The 27,257-nt window shown below is 39.4% G+C and overlaps 1 protein-coding gene across 9 annotated transcripts in view; it reads left to right on the top strand.

Annotated features, from left to right (window-relative positions):
• Window positions 1-27,257, top strand: part of PPP2R2C (protein phosphatase 2 regulatory subunit Bgamma) — a 189,448-nt gene that overhangs the window by 116,790 nt on the left and 45,401 nt on the right. For all 9 annotated transcript variants that reach the window (XM_013179604.3, XM_066995637.1, XM_048046418.2 and 6 more), the window contains 4 exons: window positions 16,894-16,991; window positions 17,597-17,762; window positions 21,938-22,050; window positions 23,606-23,783. In XM_013179604.3, the coding sequence (XP_013035058.1) occupies window positions 16,894-16,991; window positions 17,597-17,762; window positions 21,938-22,050; window positions 23,606-23,783 (555 nt within the window). The remainder of the gene's footprint in view (window positions 1-16,893; window positions 16,992-17,596; window positions 17,763-21,937; window positions 22,051-23,605; window positions 23,784-27,257) is intronic.

The raw sequence follows: 27,257 nt of genomic DNA on the forward strand, positions 1-27,257 counted from the left end.
TCCAGGTCCTGTCTGACCAAATGGACTGACAGCTTCTCTCTAATCATCACTAGAAAAGCAAAATGGGAGAAGAAAGAGAGGGAAAGTGCACAGAAAATGTGGCCTCTTGGCTGGATTTTCAGATTGCCTGGAGCTTTTTAAAGGTCAAAACCAGCACCTTAGGTTAGTACCTCCTTAATTACCAGGATACAACCTCTAGACCACAGGAAAAGTATGCCTTTTGCATTACTCAGCAAGCAAGTTTCTGCAGTCTGCATTAGTTTACACTTTAAAATATTCTTAAAGTACAGCAGCATTTCACTAGTTCATTAATCTGTCCTTACAAAGGCAAATAAGTTTTGCCCCCAAGAGGAAAAGTTGTCTCAACGTCTGTGCAAAACTCTCATGGTGCTTGGTCATATTGGCTGTCTGCAAAGTCACGTTAACACTGTTAGATGTTTCACCAAGATTAAGGATTCTGATGAAATGCCTGGCATGTCTTCTAGCAGTTTTCTGTGGTTGACCATTACTGTTCCCATTTGCTCTTAAAACTCAGCGTTGCTCTCTCAAACCTTCAAAGCATATCCTCTGAGATAACACAGCTGTGTCAGAAAATCAGTAGATAAGAAAAGAAAACCTTCAGTCCATTCAAACAACCTTTTTTATTTCATCTAAAAGTGGTTGGAGTTTTTTATTTGTTTGTTTTGTTTTTTTTGGTATTTATATTTTCTCTGGTAATTTATCTTTTTCCACATTGTACTGGTTTCCCTTGATTGTAAAATACTTAATCTTCTGCACTAATATGTTAAATACTGACCAATTGAAATGCCATTCTTATTGGCTATTGCATGGTTTTTACTTTCCCTATTACTTTTGCATATTTGTGTTTTGCTATGTAAATATGAAAATATTTGTTTAGAACAATTTAGAAACAATAAAAGATCTGATTTTGCATTCCTGCCTAGTGTGTGCATTATCTTTCCTCATCCAAGTAATACTGGTCAATGGAAAGTGTTTCTGGATATTAACCTAAAAGCTTCAATAAAGAAAAACTCTGCTTGAACCTTGCTTGTGATAGTCACTGCTTCATTAGGCATGACTTCTAATATTCCTTTGTTCTCACACTTTATATACAAATTATTATTTTAATGATCCTTAGGTTTAATTTTGTGCAAATCAAATGTGAGGGGGGTTTTCTGCCATTTTTTTTGTTGTTGTTGATGATGTTGAATCAATTTCTGTCTCTCTTTTTTAAGCCAATTTTCATACAGAAGTTCAAATCCCCTAGATCGAGAATATGCTCATTTACCAAGATTATAATTGATTTTTTGGCTCTGTTTTTAATACTTTGCACTGTAAATGACATCCCAGTGGAGAATAATCATCATACAGATGTTTGAAAGCTCCTTCCTGCCGAGTATGATAATTGAAGACTATAAAGTGTCATCAGACTGCACGTTGTTTCTAATTAGTGCAAGGCAGTTTCTCTTAGCTTTGTGTAGTTTTACTGGCCTCTATTCATCTATTACTTGACCAGCTGGCTAGTATATCATGGTGCTCAAAAATATTTAAGACAAATATGACATTTTTCAGTGTGGTTCATAGTTTATAATATCTTGTTTTCCTTTATCAACAATAATAACAATAATAACAGCAATAACAACAATAATAATAAGGTTTTATAAGGCCATGCAGTTTTAATGCTTAATTTCAGAAGTTTTCAGTGCTCCAACTGGCCAGGTACTACTCTGACACCTTTTGAAGGACTCTTCATCTCTCTTCATCACGAGAAACTTTAGTGCAACAATACATTTCTTTCCTCATAATTAGGCCTTTATGATAATGATTCTCGTTTGCCTGTGTCCCAAAAAAGGGACTTTCTTAGTGACTCCTTGATGGCTGGATGTTTGCGGCAGGCAGTTTCCCAGTGGAAACAGGGTGTATTTGGAAGAATCAACAGTGAGATGAAAGTGAACAGATAAAAGAATTTCTTATATTGAAAGGAGCTCTGAAATGTGTTTAAATCATTGGGGAAAGAAGCTTCACTGTCTATTTCTGCTTCCCTGTGTGAGAGCTCTTGGAGATATGTCATCCTAAGGTCCTTATTGAGGGCTGGATTCTCCCTCCAGAATTGTTCCTCTCTCTGGTAGATTCATTTAGCCCAAAGTAACATCCTTGTATTTCCTCACGTCTTGCTGCAAGCTCTTTTTGCCTTAAGTAACCTGGGAGCATAGATCTGGACTTGAGAAGAGAGGCACTGGTAAAGAATTTCCAGACCATGGCTATTTTCTTCAGGCACCCATTCTAAGCATAAACAACATAATATAAGAGCCCCCTTTCTGATATGAACCTGAGGAAGATTCCTCATGTATATATATATATATATAGGATTAAATTTGTATTCCTCCCTCACATATGGTGAATGCCTTGTCTGAATATTCATCCAAAACTTGTCATTATACATTGGTCGTATGATTTCTTGTTGACTTTAATTGAAGGACACATATGTTAAGCTGACATATTCTAAGGCACCAGTTCAAGATTTACTAGACTGATTTTATTATCTCCAAATAACAGAATTCTAAGGAAATTATTTTGGTTTTACTCGTCTTTATTCTCTATCTGTGAAACACAATAATAGCAATATAACTCCTTTTTTTCATGTCTTATGCTCTTTTAGTCCTTGGTGCTTGGAAAAAAACCCACAACAGCTATGATCTGGAGAAGACCTGTACTGAAAATAAGTACAGAACTTCTCACTGGTTTCAGTGCAAAGACCATTTGGTACTTACACACTCATAAGTATGGTACTGCTTCATGCTGGACCCATCAGGTAGTGAAAAACGTGTAGAAGCAAAGCTCTTTCTCATTTGAATTAGCTGCTAATTGTGCAGGTGCATAGGTGGCCACTAAAATAGGAACAGTGTGTATTTCATCTGAAGTGATGTTCCTACCAAAGTGCAGTGACATGTTGCTTTGCAAAGTAAAAGATATATATATATACATATATATATTTGCTAATAAGTATTGAATCACTTATGGATAAAAACATGAAATAAAAATGTTGTTGTAGTGAGCCAGCTTCTTCCAAGATTAAGAAACGGTGTCTGGGTCTGCATCTGTCCTTTTCACTGCAGTGCAAGGCCTGATGGTAATGGCAACCCCCTGCCAGCCTGGGGGACATGGTGGCTCTCTCAGCCCAGCCACCCTATGGCAAATTTTCCAGCGTGTGCTCTCCGGTTCCAACTCAGGCAAAAACTTTTTACTTACCACGGTCCTTTGAACAACTAATCAGAGTGTTTCTCTGCTTTGCCTCAGAGAAACCTGTCAACACCTTCTCTCTTCATTCTGCATTTAATAGATACGTCAACGTTGCTTAATGGAGGACGGTGAAAAGGTGTGTTTTGTACTTGGCTCTGAGCGCGGCGGTGCGCCCTGACAGCAGCGCTGTCGCTGGCCCAGCATAGAGCCACCATTGTTCCATCGGCTCTGATGCCAGTTCAGTCGGTGCTAGCTCAGATATTTCTCTGCAGTGCTCTTTTGCAATGCATAAATACCCCCTCGTGCAAAGAAAAATTCAAAAGCATCTCGACTGCATATCCATCATTTATAATTATAGTGGGATTAAAATAGAGTCGAGCCTTCAGTTGGCCTCGTGCCGCAGCACTGCTGTATTGCAGCAAAAGGCTTGGAGAGCACAGCAATAATTACTGCGGACTGTGTTTTAACAACCAGTGATGATTGCAAGGAGCATCTTCAAGGATATGGGGGCGGGGGGCAGCCCTGCACATCTGTCAAAGCCTTAGATGTCTAAATGTTATCTGTGTTAGCTGCAAATTAGCAGTTCTCCAACGATATGGCTCCAGGTTAGGTGGCCTTGGGGAAGGCGCCTGCAGATTTGTGAGCCATTGCTGTACGCTTTGAAGCCCCTGAGCTGGGGAGGCTTCTAAGAAAACTGCTCTAGCTCTGTCAGCGTATGTGAGACAAATCTGACCTGCTGGTGTTTGTTGTTCCAGCCTACTTTGTTCTTAAATGTTGAGCTCCAGCGTTATGCTAGCAGATGCTGCATTTTGCATTTAACTTTTTGGTGCAGAAGAAATGATTACGCTTAGTCTTCAAATGTGATAAGATTGAAACTTGGAAGTCTGTGTTCCCCAGCCGCAAATGAAGCAGGAGTGGTTTGAGTATTTACTTGCAGTATTGTGTTATTGGACGGGAAACAGCTTTCAGGGCTGTTTTATGAAATTACTAGATTACTAGAATGCTGCTGCATTCCTCAGAGTAGGAAAAAATCTTAAATTGTCTGACCAGCAAACAATACAGTTGCTGTTTTAGGCACAGTCTGTAGAGTTTGTAATATATGCTGATCTAGTCCTGTTATGTAATTGGTATCCTTTGGGAGCATCGCAAAACGGGGATGTTTGTTTCCTGAGGCTGTTAACAGTGTTTGAAGTTTCTGTATAAGATACAGACTGAGGAAAGGTACATTGATTTTTAATGTCTTCTGTTCTTTGTGATTTTTTTTAAATGAGTAATTATAGAAATGTGATGCACTTAAACTTGATTGCAAATTTATCGTTGGTTTTTGCACACTGCACCTCTCTAGAAATCAGTCTTTTGGGGCCAGGGGTGCATCTAGTTCCTGATATACCAGGGTGATTTAGCACTTACTCATTTTGAGTTCTTGAGTAACCCCATCCTTCATCACATTTATTTAGTTGGATATGGGTATATAACCTAAGCCTAGGGGCTTTAGTCTTTCATGAACTGAGTATTGTGAGATGAGCTTTTAGACTAATGTAATGTTGTGTAAGACACTACTGAATTGTTAACATTAGTCCTTTCCACTTTCATATCAAACCTTAAAGCAGTATGGTTGGTAGTGAAATGGATACAGAACAGTTGTCCTGTTCATTTTTACACAAGCCTAGGAGCGGCCTAGGTGTTCTATCAGTAGCAGTAACCCCTACTGACATATATAAAAGAAATGGGATTTTTCTGTTCTTGGGATCATTACATAAACTTGTTGAAGAGATCTTGATATAATCCATAGGACCTAAATGCATGATCTTCAATCTTGGCATTAGTTTACACGCTTAAGCCAACCACAGTACCTGGATAATTCTGAGAGGTCACAAATGCTGATTTCAAAGGATGCTTAGAAAGGATCTAATGCATTATGATGTGCATGATCTTCATCAAAGAAGCATTAGGCACTCCCAGAAGTCCCACAGTTATATGATCTTGTGACAGACCCAGAGGCAAATTCGGAGTTGTCAGCTGAATTGCCTTTGGAGCCTGCCAAGCAAACAGATGCTAATGTTAGATGAGTATCTACACAGCTTGGCATCAAGCTCCCCTGACAGCCAACAAGCCCTGTTGTGACCTTAGCTTGCTGGTCCACTGCTGGGAATCACAGAGGAGATGCCCAGCGATGTTTAAGATAGAGCTGTATGTTGCCCACAGTGTTTGGACATAGTTTATTGGATCCTGTAATTGGTGTGTCTGATCAGTAAATTTAAACACTGCCATCTACCCTCCTGCATTAAGACTGAGAAAATTCTGCTAGTTCTGCAGTCTCCAGAGCCCCTTCTGCTCTGAGGCCCCCAGCCTCAGCCACTTTTAGCAGAAAACCCTAATATAATTTGACACAATGGAGTGTAAATGTTGTCTGTCTATGTGCAGCACCAATTGCTAGGAGTAACGTTCACTAATTGTGAGTACAGTGAGTGTTCCTGAGCACTGCACACAACTGGCATGAAGTGGCCCTTGTCTATACTGGTAAACTTCCAGTCTCCACAATGTCGGGGCTGCATGCGTGCTGCTTGCTGGGAAACATCCACGGCTTGTGGTAACACCTGGAGCATGCTGAGGTGTCATTTGGGGGAGAGCAGATTATCACAAGCCAAAAACCTGTCAAGGCCCACTCTTAACGATTTAACAGTATTAATTATAACACAAAGCCCAAGAATGTACCAGAGCTCTCCTTCATTTACTTGTGCAGATCCCGTTGTGTCCCCTGCTTTCCTTGTCATCACTCTGCGCTTAAGAACTCTGGCTCTAGGCCAGCTCCTAGCTCCAGCCCTTCATAATTTTTAAGATTATATACCCCCAGCTTCACTCAAAAGCTTGCTCAGTAGGACTTTTTCTTCCATGGTGTGTGTTATTGCGATGCTTTGTTAGGTCTCCATCAGCATATTCATTTAACAACATGCATAATCATTAGAACTGAATTCAGGAGCATTTAAGTATCTCGACAAGTGATTAAGTGCTTTGCTAAACAGAAATGTTTTGCTGAGGCATAGCCTGGATTATCTGTGCCTTAGTATGTGTATAATCAAAACTGCTTCTCTGATCTTCAATAAAAACTCTCAAGGATCCGTTTCATTTTTTTTCCTTTGTGTAAAATGGGAATGCTAACATTTCCTTACTGACTTCCCTGGGTTGCTGGGAGTTTTAACGCCAGTAAAGCACTTTGAACACGAGAACTGCTGTGACAGAATTACTGAGAGCTTTGCTTCTGGAATTTAATTGCTCCCTTAAAAAAAAAAAAAAAAAAAAAAGAGTTGAGAACCAGGTGGCAGGAATATTCTATTGAAGTTCATACATATTATGTGGGAAATAACATTCATATTGAATCAGGTTATTGAGTATCACATTTTAAATTTTGGACGACTTTTCATTACCCTTGGATATATTTTACATTAATCATTTTCCTTTAAAATTCTAAATATGTTTTTGTTTTTGTCTGTCTTTAATAATAATCTTTTAACAAAACTTAATGTTTGTTCCTTGTAGACCACTGTATTTATTGTGCACAAGTATTCACTTCAGACAGTGAACCTAAAATTAATATATATTAATAATTTGTACAATTTCAATTTTTGGCATTTGTTTGCTTGAAAATAAGGGGTTAGGTTCAAGGTCCTTCTGTGCTCTCAATAAAACCCGGTTGCCTAGCATTTTTAGCACTTGGCAGCACCATTTCTAATCTGTCTTTTGCTGGCAGCCAGGCTGTGCAGCTCCTTGCTGTGAAATAACATGGAGCCGAGCAGGAGCTCCCAGCTCAAGCAGGCTTTGCTCTGTGAGGACCAGTTTAAACCCCACTCTGGAAATTGTAAATACATAATGTGATGCCCGTGGCAATTTTCTTTTCTTTTTTGCCCTTCACTGTTAGTTGGTAAGAAGAGCAGACTGGCACATTTCCTAATTGTGCTAATGTTGGTGAAGCAGAGGGTTTTGAGCCTGTTGCTGAATCCTTAGCTGTCACAGTTAGGCCTGCCTCATTTGACAGCAAACACAGAAAGAAAGGAACAACCAGATGTACTTCTTTCTTTATTTTATTTTTTTACAGAAATCTCAGAAGAATAAATTGCTATCATATGTTACACTGTATAAACTGTGGAGAAGCTTTTTGGGGATATGCAGTTCGGAAGCTTTTTGTGGATATCTTTGAGCTAAAATGTAGATTGATCTTCAGTGGTTTATTGAAGTGTTGCTTGTAAGAATAGCAGCTATAAACAGTGTTACTGAGTGGCTTACAATTACCAGTGATGAAAGGCTTTCTAGTGGGTTTTTCCAATTTGTTCAATTTGAATAGGATGGAGGGATCAGTGGTTCCCAGGCTTAGCTGCTTTGGATATCCCCAATGGCAGAAGTGCCTGCCAGAGGCAGAGTCAGGCCCAGCGTTGCCGGTGCATGCACATGGAAGGCTGGTGTTCTTCCAGCACCGTGCTTCGGGTGATGCAGCGCCACTATTAGGGAGAATACCTAAATAGGTATTAAAAGGAATTACGGTAAGCTTTTTATCAGTCCATTGAGTATTTCAGATTATAAAGGTACAAACAGTGCACTTACTGACTTCGTTAAGAAAAATAGTAACATTAATTAGGGGTTCTGCAGAACTAATGACTGAAGCATTGCAGTCTTGCTGATCTAAGCAGGTCACCTTGAACAGGAAGAAACTGAAGTGTATGTAAACTCTAGCCAGAATTTTAAGAACTGTGTCCTAATTTTCAGCTACACTGCATCTAACAAATGTTCCTTGACCTTATTTATCACTGAAGTAGTGGGAAACTTCCCATTTACTCCAGTGAGCATAAGGTCAACTCTCTAATCCCAAAGGTTTTGTACTCTGCAGGAGGGAGGTGGGTGCCAGAACCTCTGAAATAAGGGCTTTGAGATTTTAAATTAGGAATAAAAACATGGGTCACTTTATGAAAATCTGAATCTGTGACTTGTATTCAGTGTGAAGTCTTTTTTAGCACAGAGCACAGAACCCAGATAATCTGCTTTACATATTTGTGCTGTAGGCAAAAAATACTTTTTCACATTGACTGTGCTCCAATAGTTGCATGTCATTTCCTGATTTTCTAATTTGAGAAATACCACTAGAAATTAGCATGTGATTAAAAAACTGTTGAAAACATTTTCTAAGCTCTAAAAATAAATACCTATAAAAATATTGGAGGAAAAAGCTGTATCAAAGCTCAAGGCTACAAATAGTAAATCACTGTGGTGGTAGGTGCTCATAGAATCATAGAATATTCTGAGTTGGAAAGGACCCACAAGGATCATCGAGTCCAACTCCTGGGTCCCCAAAAGACTACCTCAAAATCAGACCCTATGTCTGAGAATGCTTCCAGATGCTTCTTGAGCTCCAGCAGGCTCGGTGCCACGCCACTGCCCTGGGGAGCCTGTCCCAGTGCCCGACCACCCTCTGGGTGCAGAACCTTTCCCTAACCCCCAGCCTGACCCTCCCCTGTCCCAGCTCCATGCCGTGCCCTCGGGTCCTGTCGCTGTCCCCAGAGAGCAGAGCTCAGCGCCTGCCCCTCCGCTCCCCTCGTGAGGGAGCTGCAGGCCGCCATGAGGCCTCCCCTCGGCCTGCTCTGCTCTGGGCTGAACAAACCAAGGGACCTCAGCTGCTCCTCATACGTCTTCCCTTCTAGGCCCCTCACCATCTTTGTAGCCCTCCTTTGGACACTCTCTAATAGTTTTATGTCCTTCTTGTGCTGTGGTGTCCCAAACAGCACACACTACTCCAGGTGAGGCCACAGCAGCGCAGAGCAGATCAGCACAATCCCTTCTCTCAACCGGCTGGCAGTGCTGTGCCTGATGCACCCCAAGATATGGTTGGCCCTCCTGGCTGCCAGGGCACGCTATTGACTCATATTCAGCTTGCAGTTGACCAAAATCCCCAGATCCCTTTCCCCAGTGCTGCTTTCCAGCCTCTCATTCGCCAGTCAAATTTTGGATTTGATTTCTGGAGTTTCTTAAATAAGTTTGTTCTTTGAGTGAGCACTGAAGCTGCATTCAAATGTTCTGGAAGGGAATGCACTTTCTTTGGTCCTTGAAGCTATAGAGATGTATAGACCTGTGAAACTCTGCACCATCCTGGTGTGGTATCATGATCAGCCAAGGCAGATGCAGCTCACTGAGGTGTGTATGCATAGCATTTCTAAAATTCAAAAGTTAGATGATTAAGGATGAAAAAAAAAAAAAAGTAAAAGATTTACTCAGTGCTGGTGAGGATTTGAGGTTAGGAGATCTTTACTACCTTTATTTTTTTTACTACTTTGTATTACTGTGCCCAAGTGAAATGTTCATGTTTAAAGCAGCCCTTCAGGAACTATTCAGCATTGAAGCCTGTTGTTTTGGATTTCACATCAGAAGGAAATTACTATACTCAAGAAGCAAGGTGATATTTGACAATAAAGTTACTTTTTATTGCTTGACAGGATTAAATGGATACTGCCCTTGATATATTTGTCCTTGCTGGAAATGAAGCCAGGCAAAGCATCAGTTAGGAAAACAATGACACAAAGTGCAGCGAGCACACTTCTCTGGACTTTGTTCTGCTGATTGATCACCTTGTTTCGCTGATCCCTGAAGCACTTACACTATTACCACCTATGTTCAGAAGTTGCCTTGGCCAAAATCAGCTGCCTGTTGTGCTTGCATTGCCCATACACCTATTATGGAACAAGCACCATTTAATAGAACAATCATCAACCAGGTTTAAAGCCATAATGAGCAAGAAAAATTGTAAAGGGAGTGATTTAGCCAGGTGACAAATAATGTTGGGGCAAAGCGGTGACAGATCCTTCATTTCAGACTACTTTCTTACCTTCTGTTGTGACATTTACTTGTGCTCTTTCACGCTCAAGCTCTTGCACGTGCTCTCTCACATATGCTCTTTTGCTACCTTTTTCATGCTCTGCAAATCCTATTTCTCTCTGTGTTTTGTGCACATTTGCTTGCTCTTTTTCTCACATCTGTCCTCAAATGGCCACGCAGCTGTGTACTAGCTTGTCCTATGCTGCTCTGGTGACCTGGAGAGGTGGTAAGGTGGTTCGTCAACAAAATGTCTTCCAGTAGAGCGAGTTGGCTTTCTGGTGTTTCAGCTTTAGCACTGCCAAGCAGGACAGTGTGACGTGTGAGATTTTTCATTGTGCTTGCTTGCGTTTTGTGGGGTGGTTTCTGATGTCATGATTGTATGACAGTGCTGTGAACCAGAAGGAATGCATGTTACAGAGCCTACTGAGTCAAGTAGGAGACTTCACTATTGTCAAAAAGCCTTCTGCCAGCTACTTCAGAAATGAAGGATCCATCTGACCCTCATACCTTTGAGGTTTGTGTACAACAACATGTTCTAGTATTCTGGAGGAAACCTTTGAAACTTCAGCTTAAAAAAAAATTTAAAGGGCTCTTTCTTTGCATCCAATTTTTTTATTTGCCTTTTCTTTTTTTATTTTGACCAAGTCTAAACTAAACTCTGACAACACAGCTCACTCTAATGGCCTCCTTTCTTATGATATACTGTAATAGTTCTCATCTTTTATCTACTATTTGTCCTCTTGTTTTATATCTCTTTTCGTTGCAAGCTTCTTTGTTGTTTCTTCCAGATTATGCTCCTCAGGGACTTTTGTTTCAGTATCACTGAACATTGCTTGCAGCCATGCCAGATTGTGCTGTGATCTTATTGGATTTCACAAGCCAAGGTTAGGCCAGGTCAGAACTTGGTTGAAATAACGTAGGCTACAAGATTGCCTTCTAGCCACTGAGAGCACACACAACAAAAACCTGACAGAGATGCTGCTTTAGTCAGCTCAGGCCCTGTGTTGTGAAGCTGGTTCTGGTGGATGTGGTACACAGGAGAAGTTCAGACCTATTCCAGTCAGTAGGATTTCACAGCCTTATGTGAGAAAAATACTGATGTTAATTCTACTGTTCTGGCCTATTCCAAATCCTTCAGTTCTCTATCTTGATTATACTGCAATTGAACTGTGTATTATATTCTTTGATCATCTTTTCCCTATACCACTGCATGCTGTTGTTTGCCCTCAAAACTTACTATCACTGTCCAAAAATCTGCACTTCTGTGTTGGATGAAATAGTTCTGAAAATTTCATTACCTACCCGATCTTCTGAAGCAAAATTAGTGTATATAAAGCATACCAGTACCTTCAAATGAAGGGCCCCAGAAAGGCAGAAATTATTAATTAAACATAGCATACGGAAAAGTACAGTTGAGCTTTTATTAGAGTTGCTTGAGGTTTCTGACCAAAAGACTGTATAAAGACAAATAAGTTGAGGCTTTGGCTCGTGTAATACATTATGCTAGAGTCCCCCTAAGTGATACAAAAATTCATTATACAGATAAGGGTTTTCTAATTATTTGTAAAGGTATTAGGACCAGTCTGTGTTACCTTTTACTTAAATCTCGAGGAATATGCTATTAATAACTTTTAAAATAAACCTGTGAGAGACTAGAAAGTGAACACACAAAAGTAAGTGATGGTAGAAAGCAACTAAAGCTTAGTAAGGCTTTTGACACCGTTCCCCACAACATTCTCCTCAAGAAACTGGCTGCTCGGGGCTTGGACTGGCGTACGCTTCGCTGGGTTAGAAACTGGCTGGATAGCTGGGCCCAGAGAGTTGTGGTGAATGGAGTCAAATCTGGTTGGAGGCCGGTCACTAGTGGTGTCCCCCAGGGCTCGGTACTGGGGCCGGTCCTCTTTAATATCTTTATCGATGATCTGGGTGAGGGCGTCCAGTGCACCCTCAGTAAGTTTGCAGATGACACCAAGCTAAGTGCGTGTGTCGATCTGCTCGAGGGAAGGAAGGCTCTGCAGGAGGATCTGGATAGGCTGGAGCGATGGGCTGAGGTCAACTGCATGAAGTTCAACAAGGCCAAGTGCCGGGTCCTGCACCTGGGCTGCAACAACCCCAAGCAGAGCTACAGGCTGGGAGATGAGTGGCTGGAAAGCTGCCTGGCCGAGAAGGACCTGGGAGTATTGGTTGATAGTCGGCTGAATATGAGCCAGCAGTGTGCTCAGGTGGCCAAGAAGGCCAACAGCATCCTGGCCTGTATAAGAAGCAGCGTGGCCAGCAGGTCTAGGGAAGTGATTGTGCCCCTGTACTCGGCTCTGGTGAGGCCGCACCTCGAGTACTGTGTTCAGTTTTGGGCCCCTCGCTACAGGAAGGACATGGACGTGCTCGAGCGAGTCCAGAGAAGGGCGACCAAGCTGGTGAGGGGTCTGGAGAACAAGTCTTACGAGGAGCGGCTGAGGGAGCTGGGCTTGTTCAGCCTGGAGAAGAGGAGGCTCAGGGGCGACCTTATCGCTCTCTACAGTTACCTTAAAGGAGGCTGTAGCGAGGTGGGGGTTGGTCTGTTCTCCCACGTGCCTGGTGACAGGACGAGGGGGAATGGGCGAAAGTTGCGACAGGGGAGTTTTAGGTTGGATGTTAGGAAGTACTTCTTTACCGAAAGGGTTATTAAGCATTGGAACGGGCTGCCCAGGGAGGTGGTGGAGTCACCATCCCTGGAGGTCTTTAAAAGACGTTTAGATGTAGAGCTTAGCGATATGGTTTAGTGGAGTACTTAGTGTTAGGTCGGAGGTTGGACTCGATGATCTTGAGGTCTCTTCCAACCTAGAAATCTGTGATACTGTGATAAATGCCAAAATAATTTGGGCTGCATGTTCCTATCTTTGTTTCATCCCACCCCACAGTGAGTCTGAGCAGGGCCTGCTGGAGAGTTTATTTGCCTGCAACTGTGCAGGAACAGTAGTAGTAAAGCTGAGGGGAGAGCAGTACAAACAGCTAGAAGTGTCTTGATGTACATAGACTTACGCTGATATACTTAGATCTATTAAAAAAGCTGAATATATATAGCTAAGCAGCAGCTGTTCAGTACAACATCACCATTAAATACCCTTAAAGACTGTAAATTGTGAAGCTGCAGAGAAATTGGTTAATGAGGTACAAAAAGACAGAGACGACTAGGAGTCAGGGAATGAAATGCTTTAGACTAGATCAGAAAAAACTTCCTGTTGGTGCAGGCTGTAGAATAATCTCCCAATATGCTGTGTTTCTGTGAATACGTAAAAGTGATCTGGGGAATGAAATATGTAATACCTGCTGGAAAAATTTGCTGTGGCAGGATGTGGAACAGATGATCAGGTGTATACCTCCTTGGAGTGTTCTCTCATCTTTTGAAGGGTTTTGGTTTGCTTTTTGCAGTTAGCATCTGCATGATGAATATCTATCCTCTGGTTTTTAATTGTGTGAAAATGTTGAGCATCGTCACTTTTGAATACAAATTTACATACATTTCTGCATAGATAAAATGGGGAATTTACAAACAGAACGAGAAGATTAATATAGGATAAAAGTGGAGATTTGCAATCTGGTTGGAAACATTTGCCCATTGACTATTGAGGTTACCCATAACTGTTCTTAATAGGTAAATTATCTCTCTCTCTGATAATCCTAATTGTTAGCGTGGCACTGTCAGCAGAGATATGGAAGGTGTAGTGCAGAACGAGGCTGAACAGAGCCTTTCATCTCTGCCATCCCTTGTCAAGAGCTTACTGTACATGCAAATTCACAAGCTCTTGCATTGTGGAGCATTTATATATCCCTGAGAGGGTGAAATCTGGTAGTTAACTGCTCTGTACTCTCAGGGGGCCGTTCTCCAATGTAAGAATATGCAGGATGTGACCATAGTGGCTTATGTTGCTATAGCATTGACAAATATGTAGGGGAATGTTCTGCTGAGGGGGACGAATAGCTTTGTAGATTGATTCTGTTCCTACCTCCTCTGTCTTAGAAAGAGCCAGCCCAGCTAATCTTTATGAAAACAGCATGACTAATGCTTGCCTGCTGAACTGATAGGTTGGAGAAGATATTTTGGCTCTTGTTTTCAGCTGTTATTTACAGGATCAATAAAAGTGATTTTCCAATTCAGGGCTAATTTTTTTGCCAACAAGCTGCATAGCATGTAAAGTTAGAATATTGGTTCTACACTTTTTTTTTTTTTTTTTTCTTTTTTTTTTTTTTCAGAACAATTTAAAAACCATAGGTAGCTTCCAGTTCAGAATTCACTTCTCTAACAGAACGGAGGGATGCCTCTGGAAGAAACACCTTGAGGGGGAAAGAATTTTTTCTCAAAACTACATCACAATCCACTGCATACAGATACCTAAGCTATAGCTGCTTTTATTTAAACAATAATCATTTAACCGCACACAACACTTTAATAAACAGAACATAGTAACAAAATGCTGAGATATTTTGTTATAACCCTGGTTCAGTTGCTATCGTCATCTTTGCAAGTACTCCTAATAATTTCACTGACATTGGCTGATGCCCTCTGTAGTATTTTGTGACCACTTACAGACCATGCCATGCCATTGTGGAGATATTCCAAACCAATAGCAAGTGTATGCACACATCCAACTTTAAATACCATTCATTCCTTTTGCACACAATTCTTTTTTTCTGCTTCTTTTGTGACCTGTTGTGAAAATCTTGTATGCACAAGATATAATACACATATTTATTATGTTCATCCCCTCTGATTTGCCCTCCTGCCTCCATGCACACTGATGACAAGAGTCTCCATTCCAAAAGCACCATCAGTATGAAATGTCCGTAGGTCTGCCTGTATGGCTGGGGTCGGATACAGGTTTAAATTAGTAAAATCATGCAGGTATTCTTTTATAAGCAGGAACCCACACCTACCATTGGTATGAATTTAGCATGATAAGAACAAAATAACCAAGAAATATTCTTCCACTGGAAGAACTATGAATGAACTTTATGTGCCAGAAAAAAATATTTAATTTTTGTATGTAAAAAAATGCGATTTTTTAGATCCAGCCCAATCCCTCCCAAGCCCCAGAGCGTCATCAGTCATAGCCTCTCTACTCTTCCTGTACACTAATAGGACTAGGGCTTTTGGGGTAGTTACATGTAAAATACAGCCTGTGGAAGTTCACATAAAGATCAAAGGCCAATAGCTTTGGGAAGCTTTGTGTTGGCCCCAAATTTCATAAGTCACCAAGTTCTGTTTCTCTCAAAGAGTACACATCCATGCATTTTATTCAGCAAAAAATGAAAATCACATACATACTTTATGATTCCCCCTCTCTTCTGTACATACGCAGTGTGTGGGTAAAAAAGAATAAAAAAGATGAACTTTTTTCTTGCTCAAAGAGAATGTAATGATACAGAATTCTTAAAAAGATCGAAAGAGATACGTCTTTGTTGTTTTTAGTGTAAGGTTTTCCATCTTTAGATGGTGAATTGTTGAAAAACCTTCCAGTAGAAATCTGGCTTTTGGGAAGCTGTGTCGCTGACGAGAGCTACTGGCAACAGAAGCTTTCTAACACTCAACTACTGGTTTATTAAGAGAATAATAGGAGCAGATGTTTTCAATTCATAAAATGTATCAAATAAGTGGTACATCCACTTGTTTTTTCAAATCTTTTGAATTTTAGTGAACTCATTTGGGGCTAGGTTTTCAGAAGCGCTTAGCCCACTTGCAGCCCCATTGTTCTCGGTATAAACTGATGGATGACGAACACGTTTGAAAACCACAGCTTTTAATGCCTAAAGGGAAGCTGCTAACTACTGACGCTTCTCAAAACGTGGCCCGTGTTTCTGATGAGTGAATACCGATCATTATAGAGGATTCATACATGCAGTCTCTGAGTAATACCCTGCGTTTGTCTGTGATTGTATATACGATGGCTTCTTAATTTACTATTGCACTAGGCATTTTAATTTAAATTATGCTAATAGTGTAGGATTAACTGCGGATTATGATTCTAGCATTTGCTGTCATACGAGCAGAAGAACCAGTTCTTTTGCTCCTGTCGTCTCTTTTCTCCCTTCTCATGCTGATGTTTAGTATTTTGTGCTCAAGATTGGCCTCAGGTTTTGATGAGGTTTTTTGTATAAGCTGATGCAATTACTTAGGGAAGGAGAATTGTTGAAAATTAGAAAAAGAAGAGACTGCGATCTTTTTATCTTCTGATGACACGTTTTTATGGTGCTGAAATGATTTACTGAAAACTCGGATTTGAATGGGCTCTTGGCAGCATGGCATAGTGAGCAGTTCCTCTGTGGCAGGACAAGCCATGTATGCTTTGCTTTTGCACTCTTGGCTCAGACACACGGTAGAGGAAACCAGTGCTCAGGGTTTTATTAAAATCCTCAGAAAGGGTAAAGAATAAATAACACAAGCAACGGGAACGAGCCTTGAAGTTGGTGAAAATAGCAGGAGGCCAGTGCTGTCTGCTATCTCCAGTAGTGAAAAAAGCTTTGTAGCAGTCTGAGTTTGCTCTTCCTCAATCGTAACCTCTCCAAAGATCTCCTCCACTCCAAACTGCAGATGTGCTGGAAACACAAGTTTGCCTCGTTATGTTTGCACTTGTTTCGTTGTGTAGCAACCTCAGGTTCTAGCGGCATGCAGCCTGTTTGCATTAGTGCCTTGCTGGTGAATTCATCCGTATTCCTTCAAATCCTTCATTTGTTGCATTTTTGTGGAGTGCGTGATATTTCTAATGGCTTGGCGTTGTAGCAGCACTCTGAAATTTGCCTTTTTCTTTCTTTTTTCCTTTCCAGCTGATATTATTTCTACAGTTGAGTTCAACCACACTGGAGAACTGCTGGCTACTGGTGACAAGGGGGGTCGGGTTGTTATATTCCAAAGGGAACCTGAGGTATGTGAGTTAACAGCTTGCTAAAAATAGTTTTAATTTTTAATACTTCAATTCAATCTACCTGAAAAATCTGTTTATAATTTCAAGACTGAGTTAAACAGAATATCATCTCTTTGGTAAGGAAGTGAAAGAGGGTAAGGGTCTTTTCTTCAGAAGTTTGCTCTTTTTCCTGCCCCAAATAAAAATGCTTCAGAGCTCCAAAATTCTAAGCTAAGAAGAAAGATGGTGATTTTTCTTTTACTTAAATCACTTTTAATCACTTTTGCCTGTTTGATGGAACTGTTCCATTTAAAACAATGTTTGTCCTGTGTTACCTTTTCTGCTTTGGTTTTAAATTCAGCCATCTGCACTATCTTTGGTACAAAGCTTTACTGAATAATTGACATTTCTTCAAAAATTCTGTCTTTTATTAAATGTTGCTTCAGTACTTACGGGAAATTTCATTCCTGTAGAAACAAATCTGTCAATCTTGTTTTAAATGAGAAATTAAATTATACTTTCAATACTTTTATATTTATAAGACTGCTTATACATCTTCCCCAAGAGCTGGAGATAATATATTGCCATCATAAAACACGTGTTTTTGTTGTTCTTATTCTCCATAGAGTAAAAATGAGCCTTACAATCAGGGGGAGTACAATGTTTACAGCACTTTCCAGAGCCATGAACCAGAATTTGATTATTTGAAGAGCTTGGAGATAGAAGAAAAAATAAACAAGATCAAGTGGTTACCACAGCAAAATGCAGCTCACTCACTTTTATCAACAAATGGTAAGATAGAAGAGAGTATGTAGGACATGCTGGCCTTTGTTCTTGTATATTTTAAAGCTGACTGTATATATTTAAATTCTATGTTCATTTTAATCTACTGTTTTAGTAATTTCCTGTTTCAGAGTTTACTGAGACTGTCATGCTGACTCTGATATCTCTTATTTATTCATTTTATTCATAGTCACAGTTTTTTTCCTTTTGACTATCTATAGACATTTAGAGTGCTATCCATTTCTGCTCTTTGTGTGCAGTGCTATCCTGAAATTAATTCTGTAACAAAGGCATCCCCTTACTCAGCAGCTGTGTTTCACTGGGGATTTAGAATTTTGTCTGCTGTATTTGTCATAACTTTTATTCTTTGTAGATGTGTAAATGAATGCAGGCGAGAGAAATGAATTTCTTTTTCATTCATTATCATCAGAATGGTTTATTTAAGTTCTAAAGAGTTACACAGTCTTTGGAAGACAGTAGGAATAATAATAAGATATTGATACTGACTCATCTTTTCACATGCTTAAGGCCTATTGATTAAGAAATGCAGTATCACTGCTAAGAGGGGATATGCAGATGTGACAGTGGGAAGAACCTGAATGGATCCTAATGTGCACAGGTATCATTTAGGAAAGATTTGGACACCCACAGCTGTTATTACTGCTGGTGATGCATGAGACAAAAATATCCAATTTTAAATCTTATCTTTAAATCTTTAAATCACATTGTAATCAGAAATTATTATTATTATTTAAATGTCTGAGCATAACTGGAAATTGTTGATAGAAAAATAGTGTCATCTCACCTTTGGGAATTAATGGTTTAGAGCATAATGATTACTTCTAGTTAAAATTTATAGCAATAAATAGTATTTACATTAATTCACAGTAGGCAGTGCGTCATTTTATGTTTTCTTAAAGTTGCCTTTTACTTTTTGGGGGTCGCTGTTGCAATATTTGAAAGACAATGTGTCTGTTATAGCTAGCTGATTTGTGATAATTTAATGCAGCTAATTATGGAGTTTGAGAGTTTACTTCTGCACTTTTCCCTCATTTGGAATATCCCTCTACTTCAGATAACTTTAAGAACTGCTTCTTCCGAGTTCATGATACAAAAGCAGATTATTAAAAGTAAAGCTCTACATTTTCATTTTAAAGTTTGTTTTTGGAAATGCTGAGCAATACACCCTAGTCCTCAGATATGCTACATTTACAGTTGGTCTAGTAGACTTTTATATCAAATTTCTGATTAATATTAAGGTGGGAGGGGAGAATGGAAGGAATAATCACTGTTGCAAGGGGTTAATCCAGCTGACAGCCCAATATCCAGCAAAATGTTTTGCCCTCTATTTTCCCTTCTTCCTAACTCTGGAGCATCCTGGCTGACCTCTTTATGGTAAGGAGAACAGAAGCAGTGCCATGGGCATAGCCTGTGGAAGTTGGCTTTGGATTGCAAAATGTTTTTCTGTGTCAAGGAAGATTCCTAGTGTTCAGGCACAGTAAGGCTGAAGTCTGAAGATTCATCACATGCATACTGGTGAAAACAGTTTTAACTTTAGGATACTGAAGGCCCGTGTTGAACTCCTTGCTGTCTCATAGACTTTCTGTGAGAATTTATTTACAGTGTATATCAATTCCATGCCTATTAGGAGGGGATAATAGAATTTTCCCTAACTTGTAGAGAATGAAGACATTACGTGCTATACATGCTCGCATGGGGCCAGTTGTAGAAACACCTTGAATACTGGCTTATATTTACCCATTTCTAGGCCTGGTATTTTAATGTGACTTTTGAAGTTGTAGTGCTCTTCTAGTTTAGGATCTTAAGCACAGTTTTGGTCAGAAAAATGAGAACCGTGAAGCAGCATCCTATAAAACTTTTACAGAGCAAGACAGGTCTGCACCTGCACAAATATGTTTCCATCCTTCTAAGGAGATCTTCTGTCTGTTCCTGCACGTCACCTCTCTATCAGAGGTGATCTTGGTTCCTTTCTAGTTCACGTGTTACCAACAAGTTATCAGCTAAGCTTTGACTGCAGCGTCTTAATTAATGGAGGCAGAAGGAAGCCACCAAGGCTTTCAAATCCCACTGTGGATTTGCAGTGCTCACATTTAGCAAATTCCTGCTATGCGTTGTAAACTGAACTAATTTTGTAGTGTAATAATAAATTATTAAGATTCATTGGTATCTTTTGTACCAGAAAGTACTGGTTCGCTGGGTAGATCAGCATGTGACCCATACAGATCCTTTCATCTGAGGATTTCAGACTTCTTACCAGACATTAATTAATTTAAACTTCACAGCACCCTTGAGACTGAAGGAATACTGAACCTCACAAAGATATTTCTATATTTTGTGAAACATAAGCATGCTTAAAATTTCTAGGGAGTTTTTAAAGTCCAGAAGGCAGATGAAGAAGAAGAAAACCAACACATGATATCCATAACCACTAATAGCCAGTTTTCCCTTGGGAAAGGGATGGGTTTATCAATACAAGTCCAACAATGGAAAATACACTTTTCATTTTTCTTATTTATTTTATAATTGCTGCATCTATAAATATTAGGCTAGATAAGCAGAAAAACACTAAATAGAAATATGTAGCGTAATAAAAATCCCAAGTATGTGATGTAGCCTATATATATTTTTAGTAATCAATGTGACTGATACAAATGAAATGTATTGAACGTTTATATGGAGCTCTTCAACTGCAAATTGAAATAACCTCTTGTTCTGTAGATTGATCAACTGTACTATTTTTGTTGCTTGAAAATTAGCATATCAATATCTTTAGGAGATGCCTAATGATAAAAACACTCAGAGAAGTGGAGCGATTGATTGATTTTTAAAATAAAAAATGGTCAAAGTTGAAGTTGCTATAGAAATGAGAAATGCTTCGTGTATTCATATATACTGCCTTTAAAATAATTTGCACTAGCATTTGAAAGAAGTATTTGGATCACCCACACTGGGGAAAGAATTTTGATGAAATGGGGGTGAAGGAAGGAAAGGGAACAAAATGAAAATGATGCAGGAATGGAGGTTAGCAAAGGCTGTGGTGGCACCTGAAGTGCAGAAGCTTTGGAAAGTCTTTGACTGCTCCATGAACAGATGTGTAAAACAACTGTTAGAAGGTCTTTTTCTTCTTCCTTCCTTCCTTCCTTCCTTCCTTCCTTCCTTCCTTCCTTCCTTCCTTCCTTCCTTCCTTCCTTCCTTCCTTCCTTCCTTCCTTCCTTCCTTCCTTCCTTCCTTCCTTCCTTCCTTCCTTCCTTCCTTCCTTCCTTCCTTCCTTCCTTCCTTCCTTCCTTCCTTCCTTAATTTTATTTTTATTTTTTCAGGAGAAGAGTTGGCATTTATTTTTCTGCCTAGGGTTGGCAGGTTGGACTTGGGAGTAGACAGTATCAGGGAAATCTGCAGCTTTAAATTGAGAAGAAACTCCATGTGAAATGTTTTAAACATCTATTTATTGGCTTCATATCCTCTTGCTTAAGGAGGCATCCTTATTCTGTCATCATGCGTCATGATCATATCCATCATCAAAAAGGGCGAACTTAGGTTTCGTTCCATTCTCTGTGAGATTAATACATTTTTTTACCCCCTTTTCTCTCTTACCCTTGCAACACATTTCTCTCTGTTTTCTTAGCAGTTATTTCTGCTGCTTTCCCTTGTTAGGAGGGCAATTTTTTTTCTATTTCACACAATGTTTTCTTTGCTGGAACTCGTGATGTTGTACCAATACATCACTGCCCACTCCCACAACAGGCCAGGCAGGTATCATTGGTCTCTCTTCTTATATAGTTAAGAAGCAACTTAGCAAACTGGCTTTAGTATCTGGATTGTTTCCTTGCATAGTCAAATTGTCAGGATTGGCATTCAGCTGTGAGCTATGAGTGGTTTTGGTCCGTTCCACCTGCAAACTGCTGAGTTGGATATGCATGTGCTCTGCAGGGTCTGTCAACCAACAGAACCCTCTGACTCACTTGAGGGTATGGGGTTTTCTTTATAAGTATTTTTTTCAGTTGGCAACATTGGTTGGATGTGCAACCTTTAGGGACACAGACTGTTTCAGTGTGGGATTTGGCTGAGCCAAGGTGCAGAAACTTCTTTAAGGAATAGTTTGTGAAACGGGAAGTAACCACGTTCAGAATTCCTATGTTGACAGAAAGCTGTCTTTTCTTTTAAAGATAAAACAATCAAGTTATGGAAAATTACTGAAAGAGATAAGAGACCAGAGGGGTACAACTTAAAAGATGAAGAAGGAAAACTTAAAGATCTTTCTACGGTAACATCACTACAGGTAAGCTGTTGTCTTTGTCCAAAATCCAGTTGATCCTGTACGAAGAAAGTAGTTATGTCTTACTCAGTAAAAGATTTAAATATGTAAGTAGTGCTAAGAATATATATGATTATTCTCACTGAAGTTTTAGCTGACTTGAATCTATAGCATGTTTTTCAAGACACAAGTGCTTTATGATTAGTGACCAGCACAGAAATGTTTCCACAGTATATCATCAGTTTTATTCTTCCTTATAAAATTATCTCAACATGACTTAACATACTTTCACATGGGATTCTGGAACCTCGTGTGCTGGAAGCAGTCTGCTTAATATTAAAGAGTGTACTCACCTCATTCAGAGTAACTGAATTAGACAGTACAGCGAAGTTCAGTCTCATCTTTATTACTGTAGTATAAAAGAATTATCTCCTTTCTGAAGAGTGGGATTTGCAGTAGTTTGTGCTCCAGTGAATGCAGGGCTCTGCATTGCTGATGAATGCAGTCATGGAGCTCATATAAGCATGTATGATGTTGTAATAGATTTTTGTTCTCAGACTTTAATGGCTGAATTCACTTCAGGCGTTTTTCCAAAGGAAGTGGCTAAAGGTTATAACTAGAAGGCTATGTTGTATAAATGCTGCTATTTCATCCATGTTAAAAACAGTCAACTCCCACTTCCAAACCAAACCAATATTGTCTATTGTGAAGAAAAACCTCCAAAGTCTGAAGATCTACATGAACGGAATACAAGTAGGATGAAATACCTATTCGGTATGATTAAGCAAACAAAAATGTTTAGGATTGCTTATAACCTGAGAATTCAGAGAACCATTGTTTTGTTCCTTTAGTAGCAAGTTAAACTCAAAGCTTTAACTTCTCTGTGTTCCTCTTTAAATGATCTTGTGGACTGATGTATGATAGATTGTTTCTGATGCAGTCAACCACATTAAATAGTCCCAATTGAGCTTCAAAGCCTGTCTGTGTTTAATGCTTTACCAATGTGGAATAGATTGGCATTGTCTAGATATTGAAACATGACACTGAAGTGACACACAGGGAAATAACAAGGGTGCAACGGTCAGTTGGCTTTGTTTTGTAAGATTTCATTGATTACGTTTTGCAGAGATTATAACCTTTTTGTCCCTTGTCTTTTTTTATGCGATAGAGACATCAAAAGAAATACTGTAAGTGACTTAAACAACAAACTCTTTAGGAAAATCAAATACTAGGAATTCATTGTTTGCTTGCTAGAACCACAACCTCCTGCATAGGTGGGACACTAGCTCCTGCTGTGAGACTGGCCTGCACTGTGGCAGCTGCCAGTGCCTCTCTTCCAACGGTCCAAGCTTTCTGTCACTCTGCCTGGCTCTCCATGGCTCTTGTGTCTGTTCTTTCCCCCTTGGCAAGGATGGCCTAGCCCAGCTGTTCATCCATAGAGAAATTCAATTTGCATACACCACTGAGAAATTTTATAATTTCACTATCTTTGAATGCTTGCTCTCCATCAGACTCTCATCATGCTAGCAAAAAAAATAAAAATTAAAATCGTACTCTTTTCTGGTTTGTTTTTTGGCAGGTGCCTGTACTGAAACCTATGGATTTGATGGTAGAAGTCACTCCCCGGAGAATCTTTGCTAATGGTCACACCTATCATGTCAACTCAATATCTGTCAACAGTGACTGTGAGACATACATGTCAGCAGATGATCTCAGGATTAACCTCTGGCATTTAGCAATCACGGATAGAAGCTTCAGTATCCTTTATTGTGGTTCTTTTCTCAGTGTTGATAGCATTAGCAGGGCTTAAGAGAGCCATTTTAAAATATTTTCTGCAGATTAAAAAAAATACCTTACACCTATCAGAAACCCTGCAGTGTTTGTAACAGAAAATGCTCAGATATCATAAAACTAAGAGGTTGCAAAATTCAGGGAATTCTGTGTGAAAAATAGCAGTCTTGGAGTTGGTTAACGACAAGTAAACAGGAAAGTGATGCTGACCAAATGATAACTATCCACCTGACTAGCATAATTTATACCATTATTTCCTGAAGACACTTTATGCTGAGCTACTCCACCTTTTTTTTGCTGAAAAGTCTGTCCTTACTGTGTTGTTTTCCCCTGTTCTCCATCATCCTTCTTCGCAAAACTGTTATGTCTGAGGTGTGCACAGTTTGGGGGTTAGGCTCAGCTGCTTCATGTGAGTTGTGTTTGGGGTTAGTGCAGTTGTTGTGGTATCAAGCACTGGCATCGTCCTGAAAGCTGTGTTGTGGGATCGTTCCAATCATCTGTGAGGCTGCCCCTGCACTGCAGTGGGATGACTTGCAGGAGGAGCAGAATGAAGGGAGCCAAGAAAAGTGATTCTCTGCATTTTGCAGAACATAAAGGGACTAGCAAGACAAGAAATAGGTTATGAGGCCAGCTCAGAATATTGTCTTCCTTTTTGTGATTTCTGCTGTTTTGTTTGTTTGTTCGTTTTGTATTTAGAAAGGAATTAGAAGAATATTTCTCCATGGAGGCATATGAGGGACTATTAGATGTTAAAGGGAAATTGTTGTTCTGCTGGGGACAAATTCCTGAAAGAGAACACCAACATGAAGGGGTGTTCTTCCTGTCCGTAGCAGTCTTCCATGTTTCTTCCTTCATAAGCTTGTTCATCTATGGAGCTTGGCCCATGCTCTGTTTAAGTCACAGGAAAAAAAAAATAAATCATTAAATCAAACAACTATTGATGTTCTTAAAAACAAAAACCAAATGTTTTTTGTGCCCTTGCAGTGTCAAATGACAGGTGCCTTTACCCTTCGGGATTGTAGATAATGTGAAATTGGAAGCAAATTGAGGAGATAGTCCTTTTCTGTCTTTCAGCTGTCTAGATTAAGTGGCCTCAATGGTGCCTTCTTTAATAAGATTGGTTTTTGGACCAATTTATATGTGGTCTTTCAAAGCACAGCAGTATCTGCCATTGATATCCAAGCAACTGTACTTCTGTCATTTCATAGAAGAGAACAGAGTGGGACAGGTTTTTTTTGCCAGCACACCTGTATGGAGTAGCAGCATAGTTTCTGACAGCGTCCTTCTCACTGTAGCTTCAACCTCCAGTCTTGTGTCTGTCCTGGACACTTCTGTAGGTGCCTACTGTGTGTTTTCTTCCTTTCTTCTAAAGCAGAACAAGCACAGCAGTCTCTGTGTGTCTGTGTATGATAACACTCCAGAATACTATCTAATCTATCTAATCTCCAGAATACTTATATGTCTTTGCTTTTGTTGTGTTAAAAGCTGTTTTATAAAATATGGATTGTCAAGAGAAATATTGCTGACAACTTAAAAAAATATGTATATTTATTATAGTTCATGAGGACAACATGAGTTTTTATTAAGGCATTTCCCATGGTTAAGAGCTTACTGACTGAAATATGAGCCCCAAATGAATTTTTAAACCCCAAGTGTGTGTAATCCTTGAAAATAAAAGACTGCTATGGGGGTATTGATACAATCAGAACAGAAGTTTTGTGAATGTGTTGGTGGTAAACAATTCTTAGCATTTATGCAGAGCCTTTTATTTTCAAATAATTTATATATAATGATCAGTTTATCTTCACAAAAGAGTAAAAGGTTGGTAGATGGATGGATTTGTCTGCTGTATTGTGGATGAGGAAGCTGAGGCAGAAAGTTTAAAGAAATTGCTTATGAAAGCTATAAATTATCTTTATTTATAATTTATATTTATCTTTAAAAATTATCTTTATCTAATTTCTGATTATTCTTATAAATTTATATAGACTGTATTCACTTCTGCTTCAGACAGTAGAGATTGTACCTGTACTCTGTTGTCTGACCCAGATCATCAGGCAGATTACTTTTACTTAAATCTTTGACAAACAGAAAAGTTGAGGTAGGCATGCCAAAATAATAGGTTCAGAGTATTGCTCATAACAAGGAATTACTGGACAATCAAGATAACTGGAAGAAGGGAATGAGTAAGGTAAACATGTATCAGATTTTCCACTTTTTTTTTCTTAATCATTGTTATTATTATTATTCCATATAATGCCTTGTAAAATTGCAGGGGCATGCTTTCTACTAGGTTTTGAAATCTGTCCAATAAAGAAAATTCATTTCTGTCCTACAGAAAACCCAGTTACATAAAACTCTCCTGGAAGTAGATTAGCTTCTGGTAAAAGCATCAGGCATGCAAGTTGCAATTAGGACTAGACATATTAAGATGAAAAAATTCTGCCAAGCAAACAGTTTAAATTATAAATGAATGTTGCTGGGCTTGGTGCCTTCTGCTACACAGCTAGGAGGACAGGCAGGAGAAGGCTCAGGCAGTTTTAAAAATGCTTGCCTCACACCTTTTTATTAGATGTAAAATGGAAATGAAACATCTTGATTTTTCCACTCCAGGCTTGATTCCTTGAAGTACATGTTTACATGTAAAACACTAAGTAGAAAATATTTTGGTCCAAAGTGGCATTTGTTAATAAGGGATCTGGCAGTGATATGTATTTGTCTTTCTACTTTCCCTCAGAGACAGCGCTGCTCCATATAATGAACTGCAATCTGTTTACCCAAGAGGCCGGTTGTGACAATGACACAACAAATACAGTGGTGGAGTTTCTGGACATTCAGCTCGTGTTTGAACATTTTTACAAATTACACGGGAAAGGCTGGAGAAACACAGTCAGATTAGCAGTGATATTCTAGTTGGTTTTTTTTGTTTGTTTGTTTTTTCAAGTAAAATAGTTTGTCTTGTAGATTTTTTTGAGAACAGTTGGGTTATAACCATTATTCTAGCAGTTTTACAAATCACTAGGAATTATTTATTTCTTTGAAAACAAAAAGACAAAGCAATGCAGATCGTAAGTTAATTCTCTTGCTGGCCCCCTTGGAAAATATTGTAATTCAGCTTTGCAAAATTTGACCAGAATATGTGCTTTAGATAAAGCCTTAGGCAAATCAGATGCAATTAGTTGTTTTCTGGTTTGCTTTTTTATTAGCATAAACACTATCTGGGGTGAAAAGCAGACAAGTGAATTTTGTGCTATGGCTGTGTAAATTTTCATGAGGAATATGCAAGACTTCTGTACGTTACTTCCCACTTGCAAGCAGATTTGCTCTGTATCGTTTGGGCAGGAGGAGGCAATGGAGAAGAGGAGGTGAGAGGAAAAGAAGGGGGAAGGTCAGCTGGTAAATAATTACGCATATGAGGCTTTTCTTCACTGAAAGGTTTT

Source organism: Anser cygnoides, chromosome 4 (assembly GCF_040182565.1).
Source record: "Anser cygnoides isolate HZ-2024a breed goose chromosome 4, Taihu_goose_T2T_genome, whole genome shotgun sequence".
Taxonomy (NCBI): domain Eukaryota; kingdom Metazoa; phylum Chordata; class Aves; order Anseriformes; family Anatidae; genus Anser; species Anser cygnoides.